This window comes from Asterias rubens, chromosome 16 (genome assembly GCF_902459465.1).
Source record: "Asterias rubens chromosome 16, eAstRub1.3, whole genome shotgun sequence".
NCBI lineage: Eukaryota > Metazoa > Echinodermata > Asteroidea > Forcipulatida > Asteriidae > Asterias > Asterias rubens.
Genome location: NC_047077.1, coordinates 6978446 through 7002571, shown reverse-complemented (window position 1 = coordinate 7002571; position 24126 = coordinate 6978446). Strand labels below are relative to the sequence as shown.

The 24126-nt window shown below is 39.4% G+C and overlaps 2 protein-coding genes across 2 annotated transcripts; both read left to right on the top strand.

Moving 5' to 3' along the window:
* The first annotated feature begins 1883 nt into the window (after positions 1–1883).
* LOC117301143 (exostosin-1-like) lies at positions 1884–9782 on the top strand. Its single transcript, XM_033785038.1, has 9 exons — positions 1884–2068; positions 2873–4135; positions 4352–4553; positions 4698–4817; positions 5318–5563; positions 6566–6661; positions 7214–7303; positions 8070–8230; positions 8905–9782. The coding sequence occupies exons 2-9, from the start codon at positions 3225–3227 to the stop codon at positions 9266–9268; spliced, it is 2190 nt and encodes a 729-aa protein (XP_033640929.1). The 5' UTR covers positions 1884–2068; positions 2873–3224; the 3' UTR covers positions 9269–9782.
* A 4124-nt stretch (positions 9783–13906) lies between these two features.
* On the top strand, positions 13907–23873 carry LOC117301064 (slit homolog 3 protein-like). Its single transcript, XM_033784946.1, has 2 exons — positions 13907–15145; positions 22136–23873. Exons 1-2 carry the CDS (start codon positions 14069–14071, stop codon positions 23393–23395), a joined length of 2337 nt encoding a protein of 778 aa, XP_033640837.1. The 5' UTR covers positions 13907–14068; the 3' UTR covers positions 23396–23873.
* Positions 23874–24126: the final 253 nt, after the last annotated feature.

Here is a 24126-nt window from a genome sequence, read left to right as displayed (position 1 = left end):
ATCGCGCGCGTCTGCTATTCTTCAACACTGGTAGACGCGCTGATCTAGACGTAGCTGTAGCCGAAGTCGTCGTTTCGGACACGGCCTAATATAGCCATATACTCCGGGTCCAAACGTCCGTAATTCACGGTGGGCGCCCCCAGTTAAAGAGTAGGGTACAGGAATATGACTATATTCCGGATTCACCCAGCTCCATTGGATGTGTGTACAATGAAATCGTAAAGGAAATAAGACCATAATCCCGGGTCAAACGGAAAGTTTCCCATGCGAGTTCCCATTGGTTTTTTCCTCATTGTTTTTTTCTCATGGGTTTTCTGACGATGGGGTTTCTTATATATATGGGAATATATATTTATTATTCCGGGTTCGCTCCGTTGGTTGTGTACAATGTTGTGTAACCGAATGGGAAAAAAACAATAAAACATTTCCCATTGTTTTTTTCCCTCACTGGTTTTGGGGTTTCTTGACAACATTCCGGGTTCATCCAGCTACATTGGTTGTGTACAATGTAGCCGTATGGTAAATAAGCCCATATTCCTGGGCCAAACAGCACTTTACCATTGATAAACACACACACACTGTACACAAAAGCAAAGGGTTCAGGAATATTACAATATTCCCGGTTCACCCAGCTCCATTGGTTGTGTACAAGTAACCGTATGGGAAATAAGCCCATATCATAAGTCAAACAGAAATTTCCCATTGGTTGATTTTGTCATTACATGGCCACACACACCACACACTGGGCACTAGTGCAATGGGTTCAGGAATATGATCATAATCTAGGTTCACTCAGCTGCATTGGTTGTGTAGAATGTAACCGAATTGGGAAGTAAGCCCACAATCCTAGGTCAAACAGCAGTTTCCAATATTGGTTTCCCATTGTTTTTTTTTCCATTGATTTTGCCATGAACGGGGGCCCACACTACGACAATGGGTTCAGGAATATGACAATATTCCCGGTTCACCCAGCTACATTGGTTGTGTACAGTTCCGAATGGGAAATATTCCTGGGTCAAACAGAAATTTCCCCGGGTTGATTTTGCCATTACAGGGCCACCACACACGCACGCTGGGCACAAAAGCAATGGGTTCAGGAATATGACCATAATCTTGGTTCACCAAGCTCCATTTGTTGTGTACAATGTAATCGTATGGGAAATAAGCCCGTAATCATAAGTCAACAGAAATGTCCCATGGGAAATTTCCCATGCAAGGATGGGTTTCATTGTGTTTTTTTTTCCCGATTGGTTTATTATGGTTTCTCATCGCGTTTTGGCGATTTGAGAGTTATAAAGGTAATTTTCGAAAGTGTTTACAGGTGAGTTACACACTCAAAATACCAGGTTCCAAGTTACATTAATTAGTTACTCAATTTTTCATTTCTGAAAAAATAGTTTTCTAGGGAAAATGATGGCGCTTCTCTCCTCCAGTCCGCACGTATTAAGTAGTAGTAGATGCTATTCAGTAGTCTCTACCGATTTTTAATTTTGTCATTCTAATTTCTTCGGCAAAAATGTGAATCTAATAAATAACACTTTGAGGCAAAACAACATAAATTAGTGTTAAAACTACATTATCTGGGGCCATACTGGAACCCCTCCACTTCCGAACTTGTAAATATGTTTCTCTGCATAAGTATCAACGCATTCATTCCTTCTGTATAAAGTGTTTCTTTTGTCTGGATTTGGGAAACACAGTTCACTTTAAAAAAAACCAATGTGTTTGTTACAAAGCAAGTTCGAAGACGACGGTAAAGTGAGAGTGAGCCCTCTGTTGGTGATGTTGCTCAGACTGGTACCCACCCCCACAAGTGTAACACCGGATGTTCCCTAGATCATACATGTACATTTCCTATGTAATGTATAATGCGTACACAGCAATGAATGACTGCAGAGAGTGCAGTGCCCTTCGCACAAAATTCGTCTGTTTTGATGGGCAATTTTATCTTTTTCTGTCAGAATTTTTCTTGTAATTGTATCAACAAGGTACATTATTGTTGATGTTTATCAAGGACCTTTATCAACGATGAGTTGTTGAGAAAAAAACGTTATCTTGGCACAAACAGGTAAATATTTTATATTTATAAAAATAAATATTTTTCGTTTATTATTATATTAATAATTATAAACTGACTTTTTATTAATTAATACTTTTAATTAGCATGAGTTCTACTCCTATAAGTCCTACCAGTACTTCGGATAACTTTCCGTATGGCGCCACCACCTTTTCACTCTTTTTTTTACAAAAAGGGATATCTCATTGAGGTAAATTAGATACTATTAATTAATATTATTTCATATCGAATGAAAAAGTGGTGGCGCCGTACGGAAACTTTTCCATTCATGATTCTGGCATGACTTTGACAACCCTTTGTTGTGCCTAAATTACAATTGCACAACTAACTACCTAATTAAAACAGAAAAATCAGAAAGGGTAAACAAAAATTGTAATTGTTATTGTATATAACGCTCTGTCGAGGGTCGATCGCCGGAGCGTATTTATAAATTTTATGCAACTAATTTTCAACCTGCTGCAATCGTTCTTAAATTAACCTCATCCCAACACTAATTCAATAACAATTACTTTGACAGGTTCCTTGTTTGTTAAACTTTTTAAATGATTTTAAACATGTATTGTAAATTCAATAAAAATGTTAAAATGCTATATCTCACTTTTTTCTTAAACAAAATTGCCCAGATTGTTTACACACAGAACTCAAGTATGTGCTGTGATACCATATTTTTCCACGCAGCATTTGCATATGTGAGGTACAATATTTTTACACTGACACTTGACAGGTTGTATGTAGGGTGGTCTGTTGGCCTTTCATTATTTATTCACAAGTTTTCTTATTTATTTTGTACTGCAGGTCTTAGGAAGTTCATGTTCATCAGTACAGAATTAAATGAATGAAACTTTGCAGTTTCCGGGACTCGCATGCTGAATCCTGAACTCATGGATTGAACAAGTTTCAACCATCTCACTGTCGAGTTAAAAAGAGGTTTCTGAGTGCATTGGACCAACATACAGTATTGACTTGTGAATATGGATACCCTGTTTTAAATGCCATTTGAGGACACTAAAGCAAGCGTTTTAAATCAGCTATTTCTTAGTTACAGGATTTTTTCACACCTTGTGTCCTGCTCTATGTGTTGTTAAAAATCTTGGCTAGCACCTCGCTACTCAACCAGTAGTGGAATCAGGAAAGTGACAAGTACACCATGCAAGCCAAAACAAGATACACCTTCTCTTTCCTGAGTGTCATTGTTTTGTTTCTGTTATACAAAGCATTATTTCACAGTAAACAGTCGGGTCAAAACGTCAGCGAGAACCGGAAATCGCAGTACGATCAGTTGCGTAGTTACGCCACGTGGACCGGAAGTGAGTCTAACGATGAATTCGGGTTTGATTTACACACCTCGCCAAAACAGAGGCGGGAATCGCGGAAAAACCTCTACAAGAATAGAAAATGTCGCATGGACACATGCTTCGACGAAACTAATTGTAGGAAAGACTTCAAAGTTTACGTTTATCCGATTCATGGGAAAATAAGTGAGAGCTACTCACGCATCCTATCATCAATCCGAAATTCGCGGTTTTACACGCCCAACGCTGGAGAAGCGTGTTTGTTAGTCCCTTCGATCGACATGTTGGACAGAGATGTTCTAAGTCATGAATTTGTCATCGATGCACAAAGTAAATTCCGGAAGCTACCCTACTGGAATGGAGGTCGGAACCACATCATATTCAATCTATACTCCGGTACTTGGCCAGACTATTCCGAAGAACTCGGCTTCGACATTGAGCAAGCAATCTTAGCCAAAGCCAGCTTTACCAAGCAGCTTTTCCGTCCAGGTTTCGATATTTCTCTTCCGCTCTTTGGGAAGTCCCACCCTCAAAAAGGAGGTGCAAGAGGTGACCTTCAAGCCAACAACTTCCCAGTGATACGGAAGTACCTCCTAGCCTTCAAAGGGAAGAGGTACTTGAGTGGGATTGGTTCCGATACGAGGAACGCTTTGTACCACATTAACAATGGCTATGATATTATACTGTTGACTACCTGCAGACATGGCAAAGATTGGTACAAACTAAAGGATGTTAGATGCGACCACGACAATGCTGAATATGAAAAGTAAGTTTGTGTGCTTCACAGTTTGTTTATTTACACCTGCTGTGCAACCCTCCTAAACACAAGTACCACACCTGATGCTTCGCGGAGGCAACAGAGACAATTGCCTCCATGCCCCTCATCATTGCCTAGGTGACCTTGAAAGGCTCCAGTAGAATATTACAATTTCCTATTATTAATATTTCATTTATTTCGTATTAATTTGTAATTGTACCACAGACATGACTATCAGATCCTGCTGCACAACTCTACATTCTGCCTGGTCCCTAGAGGGCGCCGTCTAGGATCCTTTCGGTTCTTAGAATCGTTACAAGCTGCTTGTATTCCTGTCATACTGAGTAATGGTTGGGAACTGCCGTTCTCTGAAGTAATCGACTGGAAAAAGGCGTCAATTGAAGGGGACGAGAGGCTGTTATTGCAGGTAAGTTTTTGAGCTAATCCCTAACCAACCACAACCTGAGCCCAATTTACAAAAGTCCTACTCTTAGAATTAAAAACTTCAGATGACCCCCTAACACAGTATCACCCTGGATAAGTAAATTTTTCTGTTTGTTTTTACTTCCAGATACCATCCATATTAAGATCCATCAACGACGAGCGGATTTTGCTTCTACGTCAGCAGACGCAGTTCCTGTGGGAGGCTTATTTCTCATCAGTTGACAAAATTGTTACCACAACTCTGCAGGTAAATATTGTGGGATTTCAAACTTTGCTTGGCTAGAAACTGAACAACTGTGTCACTCTAAAAATCTCGTGTTATTCCTTGATCTCCCTGCACCTCAACATTTCCTTGGCTGAAATCGGTATCACAGAGATAAATGACTTTGCCCTTGTTAGAACTAAACCTTCAGATGTCTCATCGACATTAATTAGCGAGTCTGTTAAGTAGGAAGCTATCCTGAGATTGGTCACAGAAAAGAGCTCGTTGGAATTTGCTTTTTAAAGGAGAAAAAAGGAAATTGATTTCCTGTGAATTATTTCTACTATACTGAATTAGTTGTAAAATCCTATTCTTGTCGTAAAACCGAGTAATACATAAGTCTATGCCTGTGATTTTCGCACATAACTCGGGGAAAGTACCGAGTAAACGGTGCTAACAAACAGGTGTGTAGGGGTAAAACCAAAACTAATAGTCTTTCCCCCTGATGCAAATTTAACATTCATTAAATCTAACATCTATTACAGATTATACAAGATCGAGTCCAGAAGCCTCGATCAAAGTTGATGTGGAACCATCCTCCTGGTGCCCTGACAATCTTCCCTCAATACGCAGCATCTCATGCAGCGTTTCCGTTCTTCACAAGTGCGTTCGGAGAGGAGGTCTGCCAGCAGTTCACAGCAGTCATTCATATGTCATCTCCTATTCTATCACAGTCCGCACCCATCATGAAGCTTATCAAGAATGTAGCCAAGTCGTCGTATGCAGCACAGGTTTGTTGATGCGCTGTTAACTTACTTGTAACTTAACCCTCCTACTGTGTGACCAATCAATGCTGTCCACTGTTGGTTTTTCATTGATTGATAAATATGGCCAATGATTCAACAACATACACAGTTAACTCTCCCACTGTCTGACCATTGAATACCATCCACTATGGTTTTGATCGATAGATGAATTATTCTAACCTTCAATATGATGTCATGTGGTGAATGCTTCCACACAGTAGTCAACCCCCTACTGTTTGCCCATTCAATATCTTCCACTGTGGTTAGGAATGATCGAACTATGCCAACCTTTAAAGGCAGTGGACACTATTGGTAATGACTCAAAATAATTATTATCATAAAACCTTACTTGGTATCGAGTAATAGAGAGAGGTTGATAGTATAACAAATTGTGAGAAATGGCTCCCTCTGAAGTCGAGTAGTTTTCTAGAAAGAAGTAATTTTCCACGAATTTGATTTCGAGACCTCAAGTTTAGAATTTGAGGTCTCGAAATCAAGCATCTGAAAGCACACAACTCCGTGTGACAAGGTGTTTTTTCTTTCATTATTATTTCGCAACTTCGACGACCGATTGAGCTCAAATTTTCACAGGTTTGTTATTTTATGCATATGTTGAGATACACCAACTGTGAAGACTCGTCTTTGACAGTTACCAATAGTGTCCACTACCTTTAATATAAAATCATGTTACACCATACATAGTCAACCCTCCTACTGTTTGACCATTCAATACATTCAACCGCTGTTGTTAATAGTAGGTAAATTATGCCGGCCTTCAATATATAATCATGTGGTGAATACATCTACACAGTACAGTTAGCTCCATGCACATTTGTCCCACCACACGCGGCCCCTACAATTGAAACGTTTCGATAATTAGTCAACTCACCAGCAATTATTATTGTGGGGGCGGGGGTGTTAAAATTTGAGACCATATACATGTAATTACAATAACTTCATAAACACGTGTTGATTTCTCCTTTTTAGGTAATAATATTGTGGAACGTCGACCGCCCTCTACCACCTAAATCTAAGTGGCCAACAGTCAGTATACCTCTTACGGTTATAGAGGGTGACGCAAAGGTATGTGTTCTTTTTGTTGTGGTACATTTAACATTTACAAAGTAAAGATAAATGTTTCAGAGAAAACAATTGTAACAGGTGCCAACCTTTGTAATAGATGCCAACCTCTTTGGCTTTCTTGGGGTGTCATGGCCGAGCGCTCTAGGGCGTTGGACTCAAGCTCTGTAATTTTGAATACGGGTTTGAATCCTATCATGGTCATTCACAACGCTTGTGTCCTTGAGCCTGGCATTACATTATAACTGCTTCTCTCCACTCAGGAGTACAAATGGGTAGCAGTGAGAGCTGGGGAGTAACCTGCCATGGATTGGCATCCTTTCCGGGGGAATAGAAATATTGTCGGTTGTTTAATGCCAAGAAAACCGGATAGAAACACTTGAAGGGGCACAGCAATTTCCCTCTGGTAAGGGGCACTTCTTTAAGGAAAATCTAAACTTGTTTTTGAACTTTGCAAAGGGCACCACAGCAAAAGCCTGAGGCCTGAACGCTTGAGTGAATCGCAAAACTAATATTTTAACCTGAGCTGTTTTTTGTTTGTTTTCCCCATTACAGACAACCAGTAGCAGATTCGCTCCTCTTGCTGCCATAGAGACAGATGCAATTCTTAGTCTGGATAGTGACACTATACTTTCCACAGATGAGGTAAGTTTATCTAGACATGTGCTTTCTTTCATATCCATATGCTTAGGTCAATTCTGTTGTTACTCACATTACAATGTGACTCTTGTTGCATTGTACATTTTCCCTTGTGTGCTGTGGCCGTAGGTGAAGTGCACCGGACTCATGATACTTCTGTGGGTTCAACTCCCAGCTTTGAGTCTTGTATCCTTCAAGCAAGAACACAATTGTCTCATGTGTTGTGTAATGCACGTAATGAGCCCAGTAAACTTATCCAAAAGAGAAGGGGTTCGCCCAAGTGTTCCTGGTTTGATTGGCAGCATATTGACAGCTAGTGAACTGGGCTATGACGCACTACCACCAGTCCTTTTTCCGAAGCACCAGAACTCATTACAGAAACTATTTACCAATGGTATAAATGCAAAAACATCAGTTAAGGCCAGACGTTTCAACCTGAGCAGGACAACACAACACACGTTAACAGATATACTGATGTAACAGAAGTAGTAAATTGTTAGTAGCCCGATGTTTTGATCCAACTGAGGCTTTCTCAAAGGCCTTTTTAATTTAATAGATGTTAAGTTTGCATCGGGGATAAAGAATATTAATTTTGGTTTTTACCCATACACCGATGTGTGTTAGCACTGTATACTCGGTACTTTCCTGAGTCCTGTGAAAAATTCTCACAGGCATGTTACTCGGGTGGGATTAGAACCCACGCCTTTTTAATTTTTTGGGGAGTACTGTTTGAAGTTTTAAATCCTACTTGTTATTGTTCGTTCTTATGAAGGTTGATTTTGCTTTCTGCGTTTGGCGTGAGTTCCCGGAGCGTATCGTGGGTTACCCAGCGAGATCTCACTACTGGGATGAGACTCAATCAGCATGGGGCTACACATCCAGATGGGTTAATGAATATTCAATAGTACTTACTGGTGCAGCATTCTACCATAGGTATGTATTGTTTTATTTCAACCGGGCTCAACTTAGTTTTGCACCAATTCATGATTGTTACTATTTATTTACACGTATTCTTTTTGAAGACGCCAGACCTTGTATAGGCTCCTTGTCTGCGACCTCCTCATACTATTATTAAATATAGTTTTCCTATATATTGTACCGCCTAACGGTATGGAAATAAACCTGAAATCTGAAACTGCCTATTCAAGTGCTGGTATGACCTTGGGTGCATTACAAGTGCAAGTATTTTATCCTGTCCTTCTTCAAATTAACATGTTTTTACATGGTCACCCTAAACTGCACGGAGACCTGTCACAAGTTCAAAGAAGAATGAGACAAGATAAATTACTCTTTGAATTGATGCCTCTGTTTGCAAGCTACCCTAAATTATCACAGGTTTTCTATTTCATGCATACAATTAGTTACACAAAACATGAACCTTGTTTACGACTATTCTGTCAGCTCTACCAATCCTGAACAATTCCTTCAATAAAATACCAATACTCATATTAGCCCGAGCCCTAAATGTAGCCTGACCTAGATGTAGCCCCAAACATGTACCTAGATGTAGGTCCGGGCTACATCTAGGTACATGTTTGGGGCTACATTTAGGTCAGGTTACATTTAGGGCTCGTATTACTCTCTTGCTATTTTCCTTTGCTTCACAGGTACTACAACTACCTTTACACCAATTTCATATCCACATCCTTGCTGGACCATGTGGACTCGGTCAGTAACTGTGAACACTTGCTCATGAACTTTCTGGTCGCCCACGTGACTCATCTCCCACCGATCAAGGTCACCCAGAAGAAACGCTACAAGGATGTGATGGTAAACGGCGCCAAGACTCAGGACCTGATCCAGCAATTCACCCAACAGGAGAACTGCATGAATGTTTTTGTGAAGACGTTTGGATATATGCCCTTGATTCGATCGCAGTTACGTCTTGATCCCGTACTCTACAAGGATCCTGTGTCTAATCTACGCAAACGTTATCGACAAATAGAGACGGTTGAATCTAAAACATGGTGATGGTAGAGTTTTTCCATCTTAAAAATATATTTTTGTATTATTTAAGTAGGATTTGAAAGTTTGGTTAAAGAGTTATGTGTACGGTCAAGTGAGGTTTGAATGAACAGCATAAGCTATTGGATCTAAAACAAACTGGGCCCAAATTGATGCCACTGCAAATAAAAATTGTTATCTGATGCCTACTATCCCGATAGTACATTATACACTAAACAAGGCGCATAATTTTGTGCTAAGCAGCGCCATAAAATAATACTCTTATGATGTTAATCACTTGACGTTAGATGACGTGTTTATTCATAATTTTGTTTGTGGACAGACTTTTGACGGCTGTTTTTTAAACACCTGGTATAACTTTAGATTTTAAGTGCAGTACTTGCAGTATTATTGTAAACTAAATATTGTAACAACTTGTGCAGTTGTTACATTTTAAAAGTGTAGTGTTTCTTTTTAAAGGGTCTATGTAACTTGTGTAGGACAAAAAACACAATGTCCACAGATTTACACTAAACTTACACAGTTTGAAGATAATGATAGTAGAAAGCTTCCCTGAAAATATTACGTGCTGAGGTGCTGTAGTTTTTGGGAAATGAGTAAAACAATGTCATAAAAAATTATTTTCGTCTCATGAGATGAAAATTATTTTAATCATTTACAAATGTATTTTCATGACATTTATTTACTTATTTCTCAAAAACTACAGCACCTCAGTAAGTAATATTTGAAGGGACGCTTTCCACTATCATTATCTTCAAACCCTGTAAGTTTAATGTAAATCTATGGACATTTTAAAAAAGTACCCAAATCCTTTAATACTCATAACATTTTTGTATAAATAATTTTGTATTTTGTGAAAAGCTTTTTTATGTGTATTAAACAAATGTACAGTATGGTTATGAAGCTAGTTTGGCCCAATTTTCCATTGCTAATTTCTGTGCAGCTCTGAGAACAGCAGATTTACCAGGTAGCCTGATACTAACATGTAATGGCATTGTACTTTTTCCTCTGTTAAAGCCATTATACACTTTCAGTACAGACAAAAACGAAAACGTTCACAGATTTACAAATAATTTACAGGGTTTACAGAAAGTAATGGTGAAAGACTTCTCTTGAAATCTTACTCCATGAAATGCTTTACTTTTTGAGAAAACGTTAAAACAATTATCAATTCTCGACAACGAGAATTACGCATTTATAGTAAACACATGTCATGACACGGCGAAACGTGCGGAAACAAGAGTGGGTGTTCCGTTATTTTCTCCCGACTCCGATGACTGATTGAGCCTAAATTTTCACAGGTTTGTTATTTTATATATAAGTCGTGATACGTGTACACGAAGTGTGGGACTTGGACAATACTGTTTACTGAAAGTGTAGAATGGCTTTATATCGAGTAATGTAACCTGTGATAGTTTGAGCTCAATCGGTCATCAGTTTGTGAACAAATTGTAAAAACACTATTCAGGCCTTGCAATTCGCACAGCATGTTACCTCTGGCAAGGTGCACTACCATTGGGAAAATGTAAGTTTAGAAATATTTTTCCTGTAGGGTTGGTATTGGCATGGTAAATTTACTGTCCTATTGAAGTGCACAGAAATCTGCTTGTGGTAAGGGGCACTTCTATTAGGAAAATGTAAAAGTATTGGAACCTTGCCGAGGGCACCACAGCGAAAGCACAGGGTACCACTACACAATTTGATACTTTCTGGGACGATAGAGGGCAGCAGACTTACCGGGTAAATCCATTGTTCTCAGAATTATGCGCATGTTCAGAACTACGTAAACAATGGAAATTTACCCGGTATGTCTGCTGCCACCTAGCGTTGGAAAGTCTCCTATTGTTGTGGGAGCTGCGAGTTATTTCAAGGCCTGCATTTTTGCTGTTAATGAGCATCAGATATGGAACTCATGAGAGCCATACTCATTTTCTATGTTCTTTTCTCAAACAAAAACTAGCATCTCATGCACATAAAATTCATGGGGATTGTTCCACCATGGCAATTTTTGTACCATGTAAGTTTTTGTGCAAATCTGTAAATATTTATATCTTCCATCTTACCCATATTATGCACACATTGCTTTAAAGCAAAAATGTCCAGCATTTCTTTCTGTACCAAAAGATAAAACCTTTACTTTTATAACTGAAAATATGCACACCTCTGTACCATTATTATTTATTTATTTTGTATGGTTCGTTTAACCAGAAAGATTATGACATAAGTGAATCAAACCATCCCACAAAATTACCTGCAAAACAAAATCATTTACAACCATATACTCCATTATGTGTATTTTTGTTTTCCTTTTTACAATTTTGTTAATATTTGATAATGTTTTATATGTTCATTTGTTAAACAGCATTTGCAGTTTGGGACTGCTCACCCACCTCTCAAAGGATTTAGTTGTTATTTAAATTTAGAAAAGGACTAGAAGTAGATCGTACAAGTCTAGTATAAATACAGTGACTTTTTCACAGAACTCGGGAAAGTACAGTGCTTTCTACACACACATCGGTTAAAACATTGCGGTACCCGCCCACTGTTAAAATGTAGGATTCAAATTGCCCCTAGTTGGACATCTGCTCTAGAATGGCAAAGGTGGTGGGTTAGAATCCCTTCAAAGTTAAATGCCTGTTTTTTTTTCACAGAACTCATAAACTTGTACACTAGCTTGCAAGAGTCCCACGCTCTTTTGCTGGGCTATTAAAACAATGTAGTACTTTTAACTTCAGATTAACGCATCTAACTAGTAACTAGTCCAATAAATTTTGCAAAGTAAATCGAAATAAATAGCGTATGAGCTGGAGTTTTTAATTTGTGTCCTGATTCTGTAAGACGTCGATGAGGTGTATGAGATTAATGCCTTAGTGCCATGCCCAAGTGGTGGAGAGCATCAATATCAAGTTCTGGTGGTCAAGTCATCGGAGAGTGGGTTCGAACCCTGGTCATGACACTTGTGTGGTTGAGCAATGTGCTTTACTACAATTGCTTCTCTTCAATAAAGGGAGGGTATACATGGGTATCTGCAGGGGTAGACAGAGGTTGATATAAAGTGAGCAAAAAAAGTAGTTACTCGTCTGTTGTAAAAGCACCTATAATGTTAAAATTGTTACTCGTATTCTAAAAAGGAAAATACCCGGAGATGGAAAATTTAATTACGGTAATTTTGACACCTTGTTTATTTCAATCGGTTGAGTATTGTTGTTGCGGTATGTGCTTACAGGCTGGTTATAAGTGCCCATTTCCATTGTTGCAGTAACTCGTATTGATCTATCCTCTGATTCAGCCTGAAGTTAATAGGGGGAATTTTGTAAAGCTGTTCTTGTCAATAGGAGTTACTGCAACAATGGAAATGGGCATAATGACCGTAGTATTTAACTGAGGTGGTCCAAAAGTAATACACTTCTGGGGGGATCCCTAGACCAATTCACAACAAGGTTTTTGAAGTTAATACGCCTAGTCTTTTTGGAGTTATTGATCAGACAACATTTCTTTTGTTTTAACCATAATGACCTTAACATAAATGAGGGGGTCCAAAAAACAATAGGCTAATGGGGGATCCAAGTACCATTCCACAAACTAAGTTTGGGGTTGATATGTCAAGTTCTTTTGGAGTTGGAGTTATTGCTCGGACAACATTTCTTCTGTTTTTAGCCGTTATGGAAGAGAGCCATATTATTTAAAGTTCTTTTTAATCGAGTATTGATGCGCCACACACTACCCTCGATTACTGAAACATCTCAACCCTTTGGTGTATGAAGCACCAGCAACCAAACGGATGAGCACATCTTATCATCAGACTGTAATGCATCTTTATATAGAGATTAAAAACAATATCCAACTACCAGGAAATAGCCTCAAAAATCATTACAAAAAAACTAAATGAATTCCACATTGATTGTCATTATTTTGAGATAGATTTTTTTACAAATATTATACTAACTATACATGCATATCAGATTGTAAAAGAAGCGTAAATGTTTGCACAGGTTTGTTGCTCTATATCTCCCTCAATCATCTGGGAGCCTAGATGTGATATACATGTACATTTATCTCAACCTTCCAGGGGCGGAGCCTATTCCACTCATTTGTGCTTATCATGTTTATTCATACTGGAGAGCCTGTGGTGTGTGACCATTTTATTCCAAAACAAGGTCGGCACAGCCACTGCAACTAGGATCTATTGACTACTGGTGGTGGCGTACGTGACATGCGCAGATGCCTCATTTTTGGTTAATGATGGTGATCAAACCATGAATGTCATTTATTATACTAAGAGAGGCGTATAGGAAGTGCAACCAAGCACAAAAAGAACAGTAGGCCTACCTATAAGCTTGACTGACATAATCACTGCACCTTGTAATTTTGGTTTCAATTTGAATGTGTATGAGCTGCTAGAGAAAACTTGTGCCTTTTGCTTGTGCTGTAATTGTACTCGGGGGGGGGGGGGGGGGGGGGGTGGGGGGGCAAACAAAACTATTGGCTGCATGAAGATTTTTCGCTGGCTGGCCTTGCTACCTGTATAAGATTTTTTTGTACCAGCTTCCATTGGTTTATTGGCCACAATCTCACCCCATAAGTACTGATTACTTAGTTGCGTGCTTGTCAAAACCAAATTTTCTAAATCCACTGCAGGCACCAAGCACCAAGTATTTTCTTCTACTGTGTGCACTCTTCAAAAGTAGCTGGAGCTGTACTATTGAAGGAAACAGGACATGCAGCACAAAGTGTGACTACACCGACTGGGCTAAGGATGCCAACTGTCGCAGACTGTCCTTGACAGTCGTCCCGAGAGAGTGCTATATGAGCCAGACGATGGACCTACGTCACAACCAGATCACTGTCCTCAATGATGGAGACTTCGCTGGATACAGTGACATTACTTATCTCGACATCGAGATGAACTCAATGACTGATATCAGTCCATTTGCCTTCAGTGACAATTCCAAACTTGATACCCTGTACGCCCAGTTCAACCTTCTCACCATCATCTATACAAACAATTTCGCCGGAGCCCCAAACCTCCGTCAACTCTTCCTTAACAACAACAACATCTCTGAGGTGGAGAGAGGGGCATTTGACGGCAACCCAAATCTCGAAGTGCTCTTTCTGAGCAGTAATCACATCTCCAAACTCTATTCAAATTCTTTCCAAGAATTAACCAAGCTTGTCCATCTATCTATCGAAAACAACTCACTTTCAGCCATCCTAAATGACGCTTTTAAGGGACTAACAAATCTGACATATCTCAGCTTGGGTCAAAACCAACTTACAAACATCAACTCTAAGATGTTCGAAGACCTGAAAAATCTCCGCACTCTCGAACTTTTTTCAAACCGTATCATCTCCATCTCTCTTCCTGAACTCCCAAACCTCAACTGTTTAAACCTATATAATAATGCCCTAACCCACATTAATGACCTGAATTGGTATTTTATGAGCAAAGAAGCAAACAATTCAAAGCATAATTTAGAGGTGGTGTATCTTGCTAAAAATCCCCTCATCTGCGACTGCCACCTCGAACCGTTACAACAGTGGCTTATCGATCACAAAGGCTCTCTGGGACAGCAAGCCAAGGCAACATGCTATGATTCAACTACGCAAACCCTAATCTTGCTGCAGCATGAAAACTCCTACCAAATTTGCCCCAAAACAAGCACCACACCTCTCCCTCTTACCACAACTTATCTGTATACTGAGTATGATGACATACCCCCAACTCAAACCACAACTCTGTATATCGAGTATGATGACATACCCCCAACTCAAACCACAACTCTGTATGATGACATACCACCAATCAAACTGCAGAACTTATCGCCATTGGCTATTGTATTTTGTTTTTTCTTTATCACTGTGTGTGTTTTCATTGGATTGGGAGTGAAACGATATTGTTAAAACAGAAGAAAAGTCTAAAAACACAACAGACCAAGGTTAGTGAAATGAAATAGAAGAGGAGGATAGTGATAAGTAGATGATTTAGGCTATGCAAAAGTGCCTTGGGAGCTCGTAATAAAGCACGGTTCATACTTGCTGACTTCCTGCGAATGCGATACGAGTGTTGACGTCACATAATTAAAAAAAATTTTTTGCAGGGGTTGAGTTGTGCTCTTTCTTGTGAATCGCAGCGCAAACAGATTTGTGACGCCAAATTCACGCCAAATCCTCATCGCATCCGCAGGAAGTATGAACAGGGCTTTAGGGAATATTCCGACTCCTTTTTGGTACAAGATCATTCTGTACTGAATACTACAGGGAACAAGACATATATTTTATTACCATTGATGCAACGGAAGGGTGCGTACGCAAAGAATGCATGCACAATGCACTTGTTCATTGTCAGCAGGGTGACAAGACATGAAAACAACTCCATCAGCAGCTGATGTGTAACCCCCGTGTCATTGACGTCAACCTTCACCAGCCAGGAAAAGGATGCAGCAGCTTTTTTTTTTTTTTTTTGGGGGGGGGGGGGGGGGGGGTGGGGGTTCAAATGTAGTTAAGTTCAACTCATAGAGCTATATATATTGACTAGAGCGCTAACTTGCTCTGCGTTTTGAAGCCACCCTGGGCGCAGACATGTTGGATGTGTTGCGTGAACTCGGAATTTTAAGAGAACACACATTGCCGCTATTATTTTACATTCGGCGTGTGCGTATACGTACGCAACTGTCCACTCGCGTACGTCAGCGCTACGAAAACCGTAACTTCGACTTGATTGCCATACTAAAAAAATGTAAACGCGCCTTTTAATCATGACGCACATGACGCTCGCAGTTTGTGTGCTTATCAGCAGATTGTGCGTTCACATTTGCTGCATTGTTTGCTTCGATGGCACATAAAAAAGAACAGACGCACGATCATGCAAATAGCCGTACAATTGCCGTACAAAATTTCAAGCTTTTGTATTGGTTTGTACATAAACATGGATGCGCCCACACGGCTTCAAAACCTTAGTGCGTGTATAACGGGGTGTTAGCGCTCTAGTCAATATATATAGCTCTATGGTTCAACTTTGTTTGAAGAAAGAATGACCTGTGCCCAGTTTCATGGATCTGTTCACCACCAAATTCTGCGCTTATGATCACCGTTCTCTGCTTACGTCCAAACGCTAAATTTCTGCGCTTACTTTGTAAGCGTAGAATGCCTGGTATAAACCAAGTATGCACCCATGACCGGCAAAAGCCAAAATTCGCTGGTAACCTGTGAATTGCGCTTGATGTAAGCACAGAATTCCCTGCTTCTGCAAGTGCCAATTCTTTGTTTACAGTATGCAGATCCATGAAATTGGGCCCTAGCCTGTACACATTGATTTTTGGTGGGGGGGGGGGGGGGGGGGTTCCATGGTAGTAGAATCAACTTTGTTTGAAGAAAGAATGACCTGTGCCCTATTTCATGGATCTGTTCACCACCAAATTGTGCGCTATGATCACCATTCTCTGCTTACGTCCAAAGGCTAAATTTCTGCGCTTACATTTGTAAGCGTAGAATGCCTGGTATAAACCAAGTATGCACCCATGACCCGCAAAAGCCAAAATTTGCTGGTAACCTGTGAAACACGTTTGACGTAAACACAGAATTTCCTGCTTCCGCAAGTGTCGATTCTTTGTTTACAGTAAGCAGATCCATGAAATTGGGCCCTAGATTGTACACAGTGATGTGGGTTTTTATTTTATTTTTTATACATATTTTTTTTTTTTTTTTTGGGGGGGGTAACCAGGGCAGTACAATCAACTTTGTTTAAAAACAGAATAACATGGTCTGTACACAATGATTTTATTATATTCTTTTAATGTACAACTTAATTTCGATTTACAAAGAGAACCACAGCTAACTAGGTACATAACATGGCTTAGGTTTCTTTTTTAGGGGGAGGGGCGTTGACAGGGTTGTATAGTTAACTTTTTTTGATGACGAAATGTTCAGATGATTTCACTATCAAGGCAACCTTTTTTCAATTTTGATATTTAAAACTGAAAAATAAACTATTGTCGTTTGCAAATACATACAGTTTTAGTGTTGTCGTTATTATGGAGGTGTACATGTAGGCTTCTGTTTTTTTGTTTTGTTTTTATATATTTCTGCTAACCAAGTTGAATGTTGTTACCATGTTAATCATAGTGTATTGTTGACAACAGGGGACAAGTTTATTGCACATAAGTGCTAAATTAATCAATTTGAACCACACACATAATTTTATAAGCCGCAGTAATTTACATTTTGTGTCTTTCAGAGGGGTGGGTGGTTCAAATTAAATTAGTCAATTTGAACCACCCACCCCTCTGGAAGAATTCGGAAATAATATACATGTACATTGATACGTAAATTATTACGGCTTATAAAATTATTTCTCACTCCCTCCGGATCATTATAACTTGGAAAATTGTTACGACTGAAAACAAATAAACCAAAGCAAAGCTGCCTAATCCGTTGGTGGATACGAAAATCCTTCCACTGTACTGTTCACGAGGGTCTGGAAATGTCCTTCGTGTTGCTGCCACCAAACATGATGTCAGTGGCAGCGGTTGAACGGCCAAGATAGTCCTAAGCTCACCACTTGCTGATATTCAACATTGCAGTGTTTTCTGTAAAACAAAACAAAAGAATTCATAAAAAATTATTAACAAAAGAATTCATACAAAATTATTAACAAAAGAATTCATACAAAATTATTAACAACAGATTTGTGGTTTGCATGGTGAAGTGTTAACATTGCATGTGTGTGCCTGAATTGCTTTAAAACTATACCCATGCCAGAAGGCAATCATAATCCAAAGTAACAGTTACATACACGCACATGAGATATTTGTGTAGATGCACATATGTCAACCACCACACAGTTACTTGGTGGAGAAAAACAACAGCATAGGTTAGCTACAATATCAGTTTAAATTGATAATGTATGAATTTTGCCAACAAAGTATAAAGCGCAAGACAAAAATTACCCCTCCCCTCACATTTCTACTGCCTAAGTCAGTGCATGTGTTGTTCACACACATGTATTATAACGTGAATGGAGGTAAACAATAAACCTTTTCCATCATGTTCATTCATGTTTTAATTTAGTCAAGGAAAGCCTTCAACTATTTTTGGGAGATCAAACGAAACATCATTCAGTATAATTCATGAAACGTTTTGTGGCCTTACCAGTCTGTCTTTAGCCGTCGATTATCAGGGTTTGGCTTATCGTCTTCAGCCTGACGATCATCGTCCCCGGGCTGGTTAACTACATGTACTCATAACACGTCTTCCGCTTCTCTCTCGTCCGGTGAAATCCCCTTATCGCTAGAGCCCTCACTTTCCTCTGAAGTGCCTCCCTGAAATGCCTTTTCCTCATCTATACTGTGGTTTTCCCAAGACCCGCTGCCATCGGACATTTTCGCTGTTTTTTGTGTCAAAAAAATGCAGCCTATAGTGTCCGATGTTATTCCACATTCAATGTACATGTAAAATGCACGCACACGATCGACCTGACACACTGTGTACAGAGCTTCGGTACGTGGTGTGACGTCACACACTGTGTATGAATGGTTCTGGGTCACCGGCTTTTGCCGAATTTGTGGTTTTTTTGCATGAAGGAAAAGGTTTTATTGAATACTACTAAAATATCAGTCCTTATTTTACATTTCTTGTACAAAAATAGTAATATTGGCTATATCAATAATCCGTTATAGTCCATGTTTAAAATTTACCAGTCAATTTAAACTTGATATTGACTACCTAAAATAGCCATGAAAGCATGCACCTAACGTATGATTTCCAAGTATATATCAGCCACAAACACATAACATTGCGCACCCACCTCCATAGGTACATGTAATGTCTATTAAATCCAGACAACATTTATCCTATAAACTACTTACATGTATAATGTATCCGATAATTTATGTATTGAAGTATGAAGTTGTTATAGCGGGTTGAGGCCAACACTGTCATAAAGTATTACTAAAATTAAACCACACCACAAATGGATCAACCATTGCAAAGATTTCGCTAACCCAGCGAGTCTAATTGCTACATACATGTGTTGTATGGATAAACAAATAAACGAAAAAATTGCCTTCCACCATGATGTGAAAACTATATCCTGTCGTGGGCAGGCTTATTTATTATAAATGCAGAACATGCAGACTAACTAATAGTATAACAATACAGAACTTACACTAAACTGGATTTACACCGTTGGATTGAGAAAAGCAACAAGACGAAATAAATAGTTGGCGCCTTGTGCACTGGTATAATCAACCAAAACATTAAAAATACCTGCAATTGACAATTTTAATTAAACTAAAAACGCATTAACCACAGCGTAAGCCAGTCGGGAAACAACAGTATACGTACACACAGCGAAAACTGAGTGTGCGGAAACGTAAATATACATTAAAAATGTTGCACAAGAAACTCTGAGCAGAACTTAGGTTGCAGCTCACAAAAGCTGTACACTGGCCGAAAATAAACCAAAACAATGAAATAATTCCTTGAGCCTAATCCATAAATGAAAATGACTCCAAAACAAACACGAATTGCCTGCAGCTAACTAGGCCTACTAAAATAGGTCAGATAATGAACCAATTGAATATTAATTAAGCAACCACTTGTTGCCTCAAAATAAAAGAAGAGGCTGGCTAGATAAGAATAATTATAGTAACAAATGACCGAAACTGGATCAGTTTCAAATCAAAGGAAAAACACATTACCAAAATCCAACAAATACCACCGAAAACATGTTAATGCAATGCATGTGTATATTAAGTAAGAGCAGCAAAAAACAACCAATCATGCCCTGTGGTATTAGTTTAGAGGGGCAACCTCGTCCCCGTACCGCTAACTAACAAAATATAATAATAATAAATAAACCAAACCACAGCAGCCACACCAAAAGTTACATCAATGATCTATACCTAGCAAATATCGGATTTCAGAAACAAAATAATACCCGGCCAACACAAACCAGACTTAAATATGTATACAGTTACGCGGAGAACAATAAACGACAGCACACAACACATATACATTATGACAATATTGACACATGACGTAGGTAGTGTCAGAGAAACGACAATACACTGTGATATCAGCTGGGGATGGGTTTATTGACTCAATTGAAGTGCAAAAGAAACTAACTGCGTCACAGAATTGAATGGTACAAAGTTTTAGGCCCAATTGTAGTGCAAAAGAAACTAACTGCGTCACAGAATTGAATGGTACAAAGTTTTAGGCCTACAAAGTACGTTCAAACTCGACACAAAATTTCAAGGAAGGACTGCAAACATGGTAAGAATTATGATATGTTATTGTTGGACAAGTTCGCAGTACATCTAGTAAATCTTGTTTGAACATTGGCGATATGAATCAAAATCTGATATTTACTAAGATCATAAAATCAACTTAGGAAAATTGATTTTAACAATATTTCTGTGGTTAATGATTCTAGCTATTCACCCGTTATTTTCCAGTAACAGATTCACATTCAACAGCATTTTTTGTTGATTTTTTGAAATTCTGTGAAGTGACATAGGCACGGGTGAAAACTATCCCATACTTGCATGCAGCGGCATTCACAGATTGCATATAACTAAAAAGGCACATAAATTGCATGCCGTGTAGTGGCAAAGGCACATTGCTTCCCTTAAAGGCAGTGGATACAATTGGTAATTTCACAAAATAATTATTAGCATAAAACCTTACTTGGTAATGGGGAGCTGTTGATCGATAGTACAAAACATTGTGAGAAATGGCTCCCTCTCAAGTAACGTATAGTTTTCAAGAAAGAAACAATTTTCCACGAAATTGATTTCGAGACCTCAGATTTAGAATTTGAGATCTCGAAATCAAGCACCTGAAAGCACACAACTTCGTGTGACAATGGTGTTTTTTCTTTCATTATTATCTCGCAACTTTGACGGCCGATTAATCTCAAACTTACACAGGTTTGTTATTTTATGCATATGTTGAGATACTCTAAGTGAAGACTGGTCTTAGACAATTACCAATAGTGTCCAGTGTCTTGAAAGCCATTGGACCCTTTCGTTACAGAAAAAATAAAATAAAAGTTCACAGATTTACAAATAACTTACAGGGTTTACAGAAGGTAGTGGTGAAAGACTTCTCTTGAAATATTATTCAATGAAATGCTTTACTTTTTGATAACAATATTTTTTTTTGATGAGCTTAAATTTTCACAGGTTTATTTGATAGAGAAACTGTGATACACGAAGTGTGGGCCTTGGACCAAACTGTTTACCAAAAGGGTCCAAGGGCTTTAAGTAATGATTTGGTTTTGGCCTTTACCTCAGAGACGGAGGGATAATAATGTTATAAGTTATCACACAAGCGCGAGTGGAATACGGAAAAATATAGCGCTTCTGCGTCCCCTATATCCATTGAGCCCAAAGGCCGCGTTGGATATGGGACGCAGACGCGCTATATTTTCCGGATTTCCACTAGCGCACGTGTGATAACGTATTTATCTTCAAGCAACATTGGTGTGTGACATAGAACACACAAGACGCAGGTAGTGATATTAGCCGTGCAATATAGATTTTTAAAACCACTCCATTCTGCAAATCTGATTGGAGGATTAGCGCGTACTTGAAGATAAATGTATCTATAAGCTTGATTGACATAATCACTGCACCTTGTAATTTTGGTTTCAATTTGAATGTGTATGAGCTGCTAGAGAAAACTTGTGCCATTTGCTTGTGCTGTAATGTACTCGGGGGCCAAACAAAACTGTTGGCTGCATGTAGATTTTTTGCTGGCTGGCCTTGCTATAAGATTTTTCTTGACAAGCTTCCATTGAATTATTCGCCACAGTCTCACCTCCTAAGCACTGATTACTTTATTTTGGCAAAATGAATTTTTAATGATCTAAATCCACTGCAGGCACCAAGCATGAAGTATCAGTGTTCAATTCTTCTACTGTGTGCACTCTTCAAAAGTAGCTGGAGCTGTACTATTGAAGGAAACAGGACATGCAGCTTAAAGTGTGACTACACCGACTGGGCTAAGGATGCCAACTGTCGCAGGCTGTCCTTGACAGGCGTACCGAGAGAGTGCTATATGAGCCAGACGATAGACCTACGTCACAACCAGATCACTGTCCTCAATGATGGAGACTTCGCTGGATACAGTGACATTACTTATCTCGACATCGAGATGAACTCAATGACTGATATCAGTCCATTTGCCTTCAGTGACAATTCCAAACTTGATACCCTGTACGCCCAGTTCAACCTTCTCACCATCATCTATACAAACAATTTCGCCGGAGCCCCAAACCTCCGTCAACTCTTCCTTAACAACAACAACATCTCTGAGGTGGAGAGAGGGGCATTTGACGGCAACCCAAATCTCGAAGTGCTCTTTCTGAGCAGTAATCACATCTCCAAACTCTATTCAAATTCTTTCCAAGAATTAACCAAGCTTGTCCATCTATCTATCGAAAACAACTCACTTTCAGCCATCCTAAATGACGCTTTTAAGGGACTAACAAATCTGACATATCTCAGCTTGGGTCAAAACCAAATTACAAACATCAACTCTAAGATGTTCGAAGACCTGAAAAATCTCCGCACTCTCAAACTTTTTTCAAACCGTATCATCTCCATCTCTCTTCCTGAACTCCCCAACCTCAACCATTTAAACCTATCTAATAATGCCCTAACCCACATTAATGACCTGAATTGGTATTTTATTAGCAAAGAAGCAAACAATTCAAAGCATAATTTAGAGGTGGTGAATCTTGCTAAAAATCCCCTCATCTGCGGCTGCCACCTCGAACCGTTACAACAGTGGCTTATCGATCACAAAGGCTCTCTGGGACAGCAAGCCAAGGCAACATGCTATGATTCAACTACGCAAACCCTAATCTTGCTGCAGCATGAAAACTCCTACCAAATTTGCCCCAAAACAAGCACCACACCTCTCCCTCTTACCACAACTTATCTGTATACCGAGTATGATGACATACCCCCAACTCAAACCACAACTCTGTATGATGACATACCACCAACTAATCTGCAGAACTTTTTGCTATCGCTTATTGTATTGTGTTGTATCTTAATTACTGTCTTTTATGTTATCATTGGATTGGGAGAGAAACGATTTTGTAAAAACAGAGGAAGAGTCTAAAAACACAACAGACCAAGGTTAGTGAAATGAAATAGAAGAGGAGGATAGTGATAAGTAGATGGTTGAGGCTATGCAAAAGTGCCTTGGGAGTTCTTAATGAAGCACGGTTCATACTTGCTGACTTCCTGCGAATGCGGTACGAGTGTTGACGTCACATAATTAAAAACAATTTTTCGCAGGGGTTGCAGGGGTTGAGTTGTGCTCTTTCTTGCGAATAGCAGCGCAAACAGATTTGTGACGCCAAATTCACGTCAAATCCTCATCGCATCCGCAGGAAGTATGAACAGGGCTTTAGGGAATATTCCGACTCCTTTTTGGTACAAGATCATTCTGTACTGAATACTACAGGGAACAAGACATATATTTTATTACCATTGATGCAACGGAAGTGTGCGTTCCATTAGCTTCCCTGGATCGACCCCGGTCTGCCCCTGGTACGTTCAAATAGCTTTGTGACGTCATTCCAGGGGCTCACCCAGGTCAGCCCCAAGTGCCCTGCTTGTGGAGTGGGTCACTTGGGGCTGGCCCCAGGCGCACAACGTCACCATGAGAGGGTGAGAGATCGTTCGATTAGCTCTTGTCAGGGGCTCATCGGAGGAGTGAGTATCGCAGGGTCGACAAAGGGAAGCTAATCGAACGCATCCATTGTCTCATCAAATCAACCCGACTTGCATTCATCTGACTTGCGTGCATAATAGACAAAATGAGCCTTTTTACGTTGAGAAGTTAAA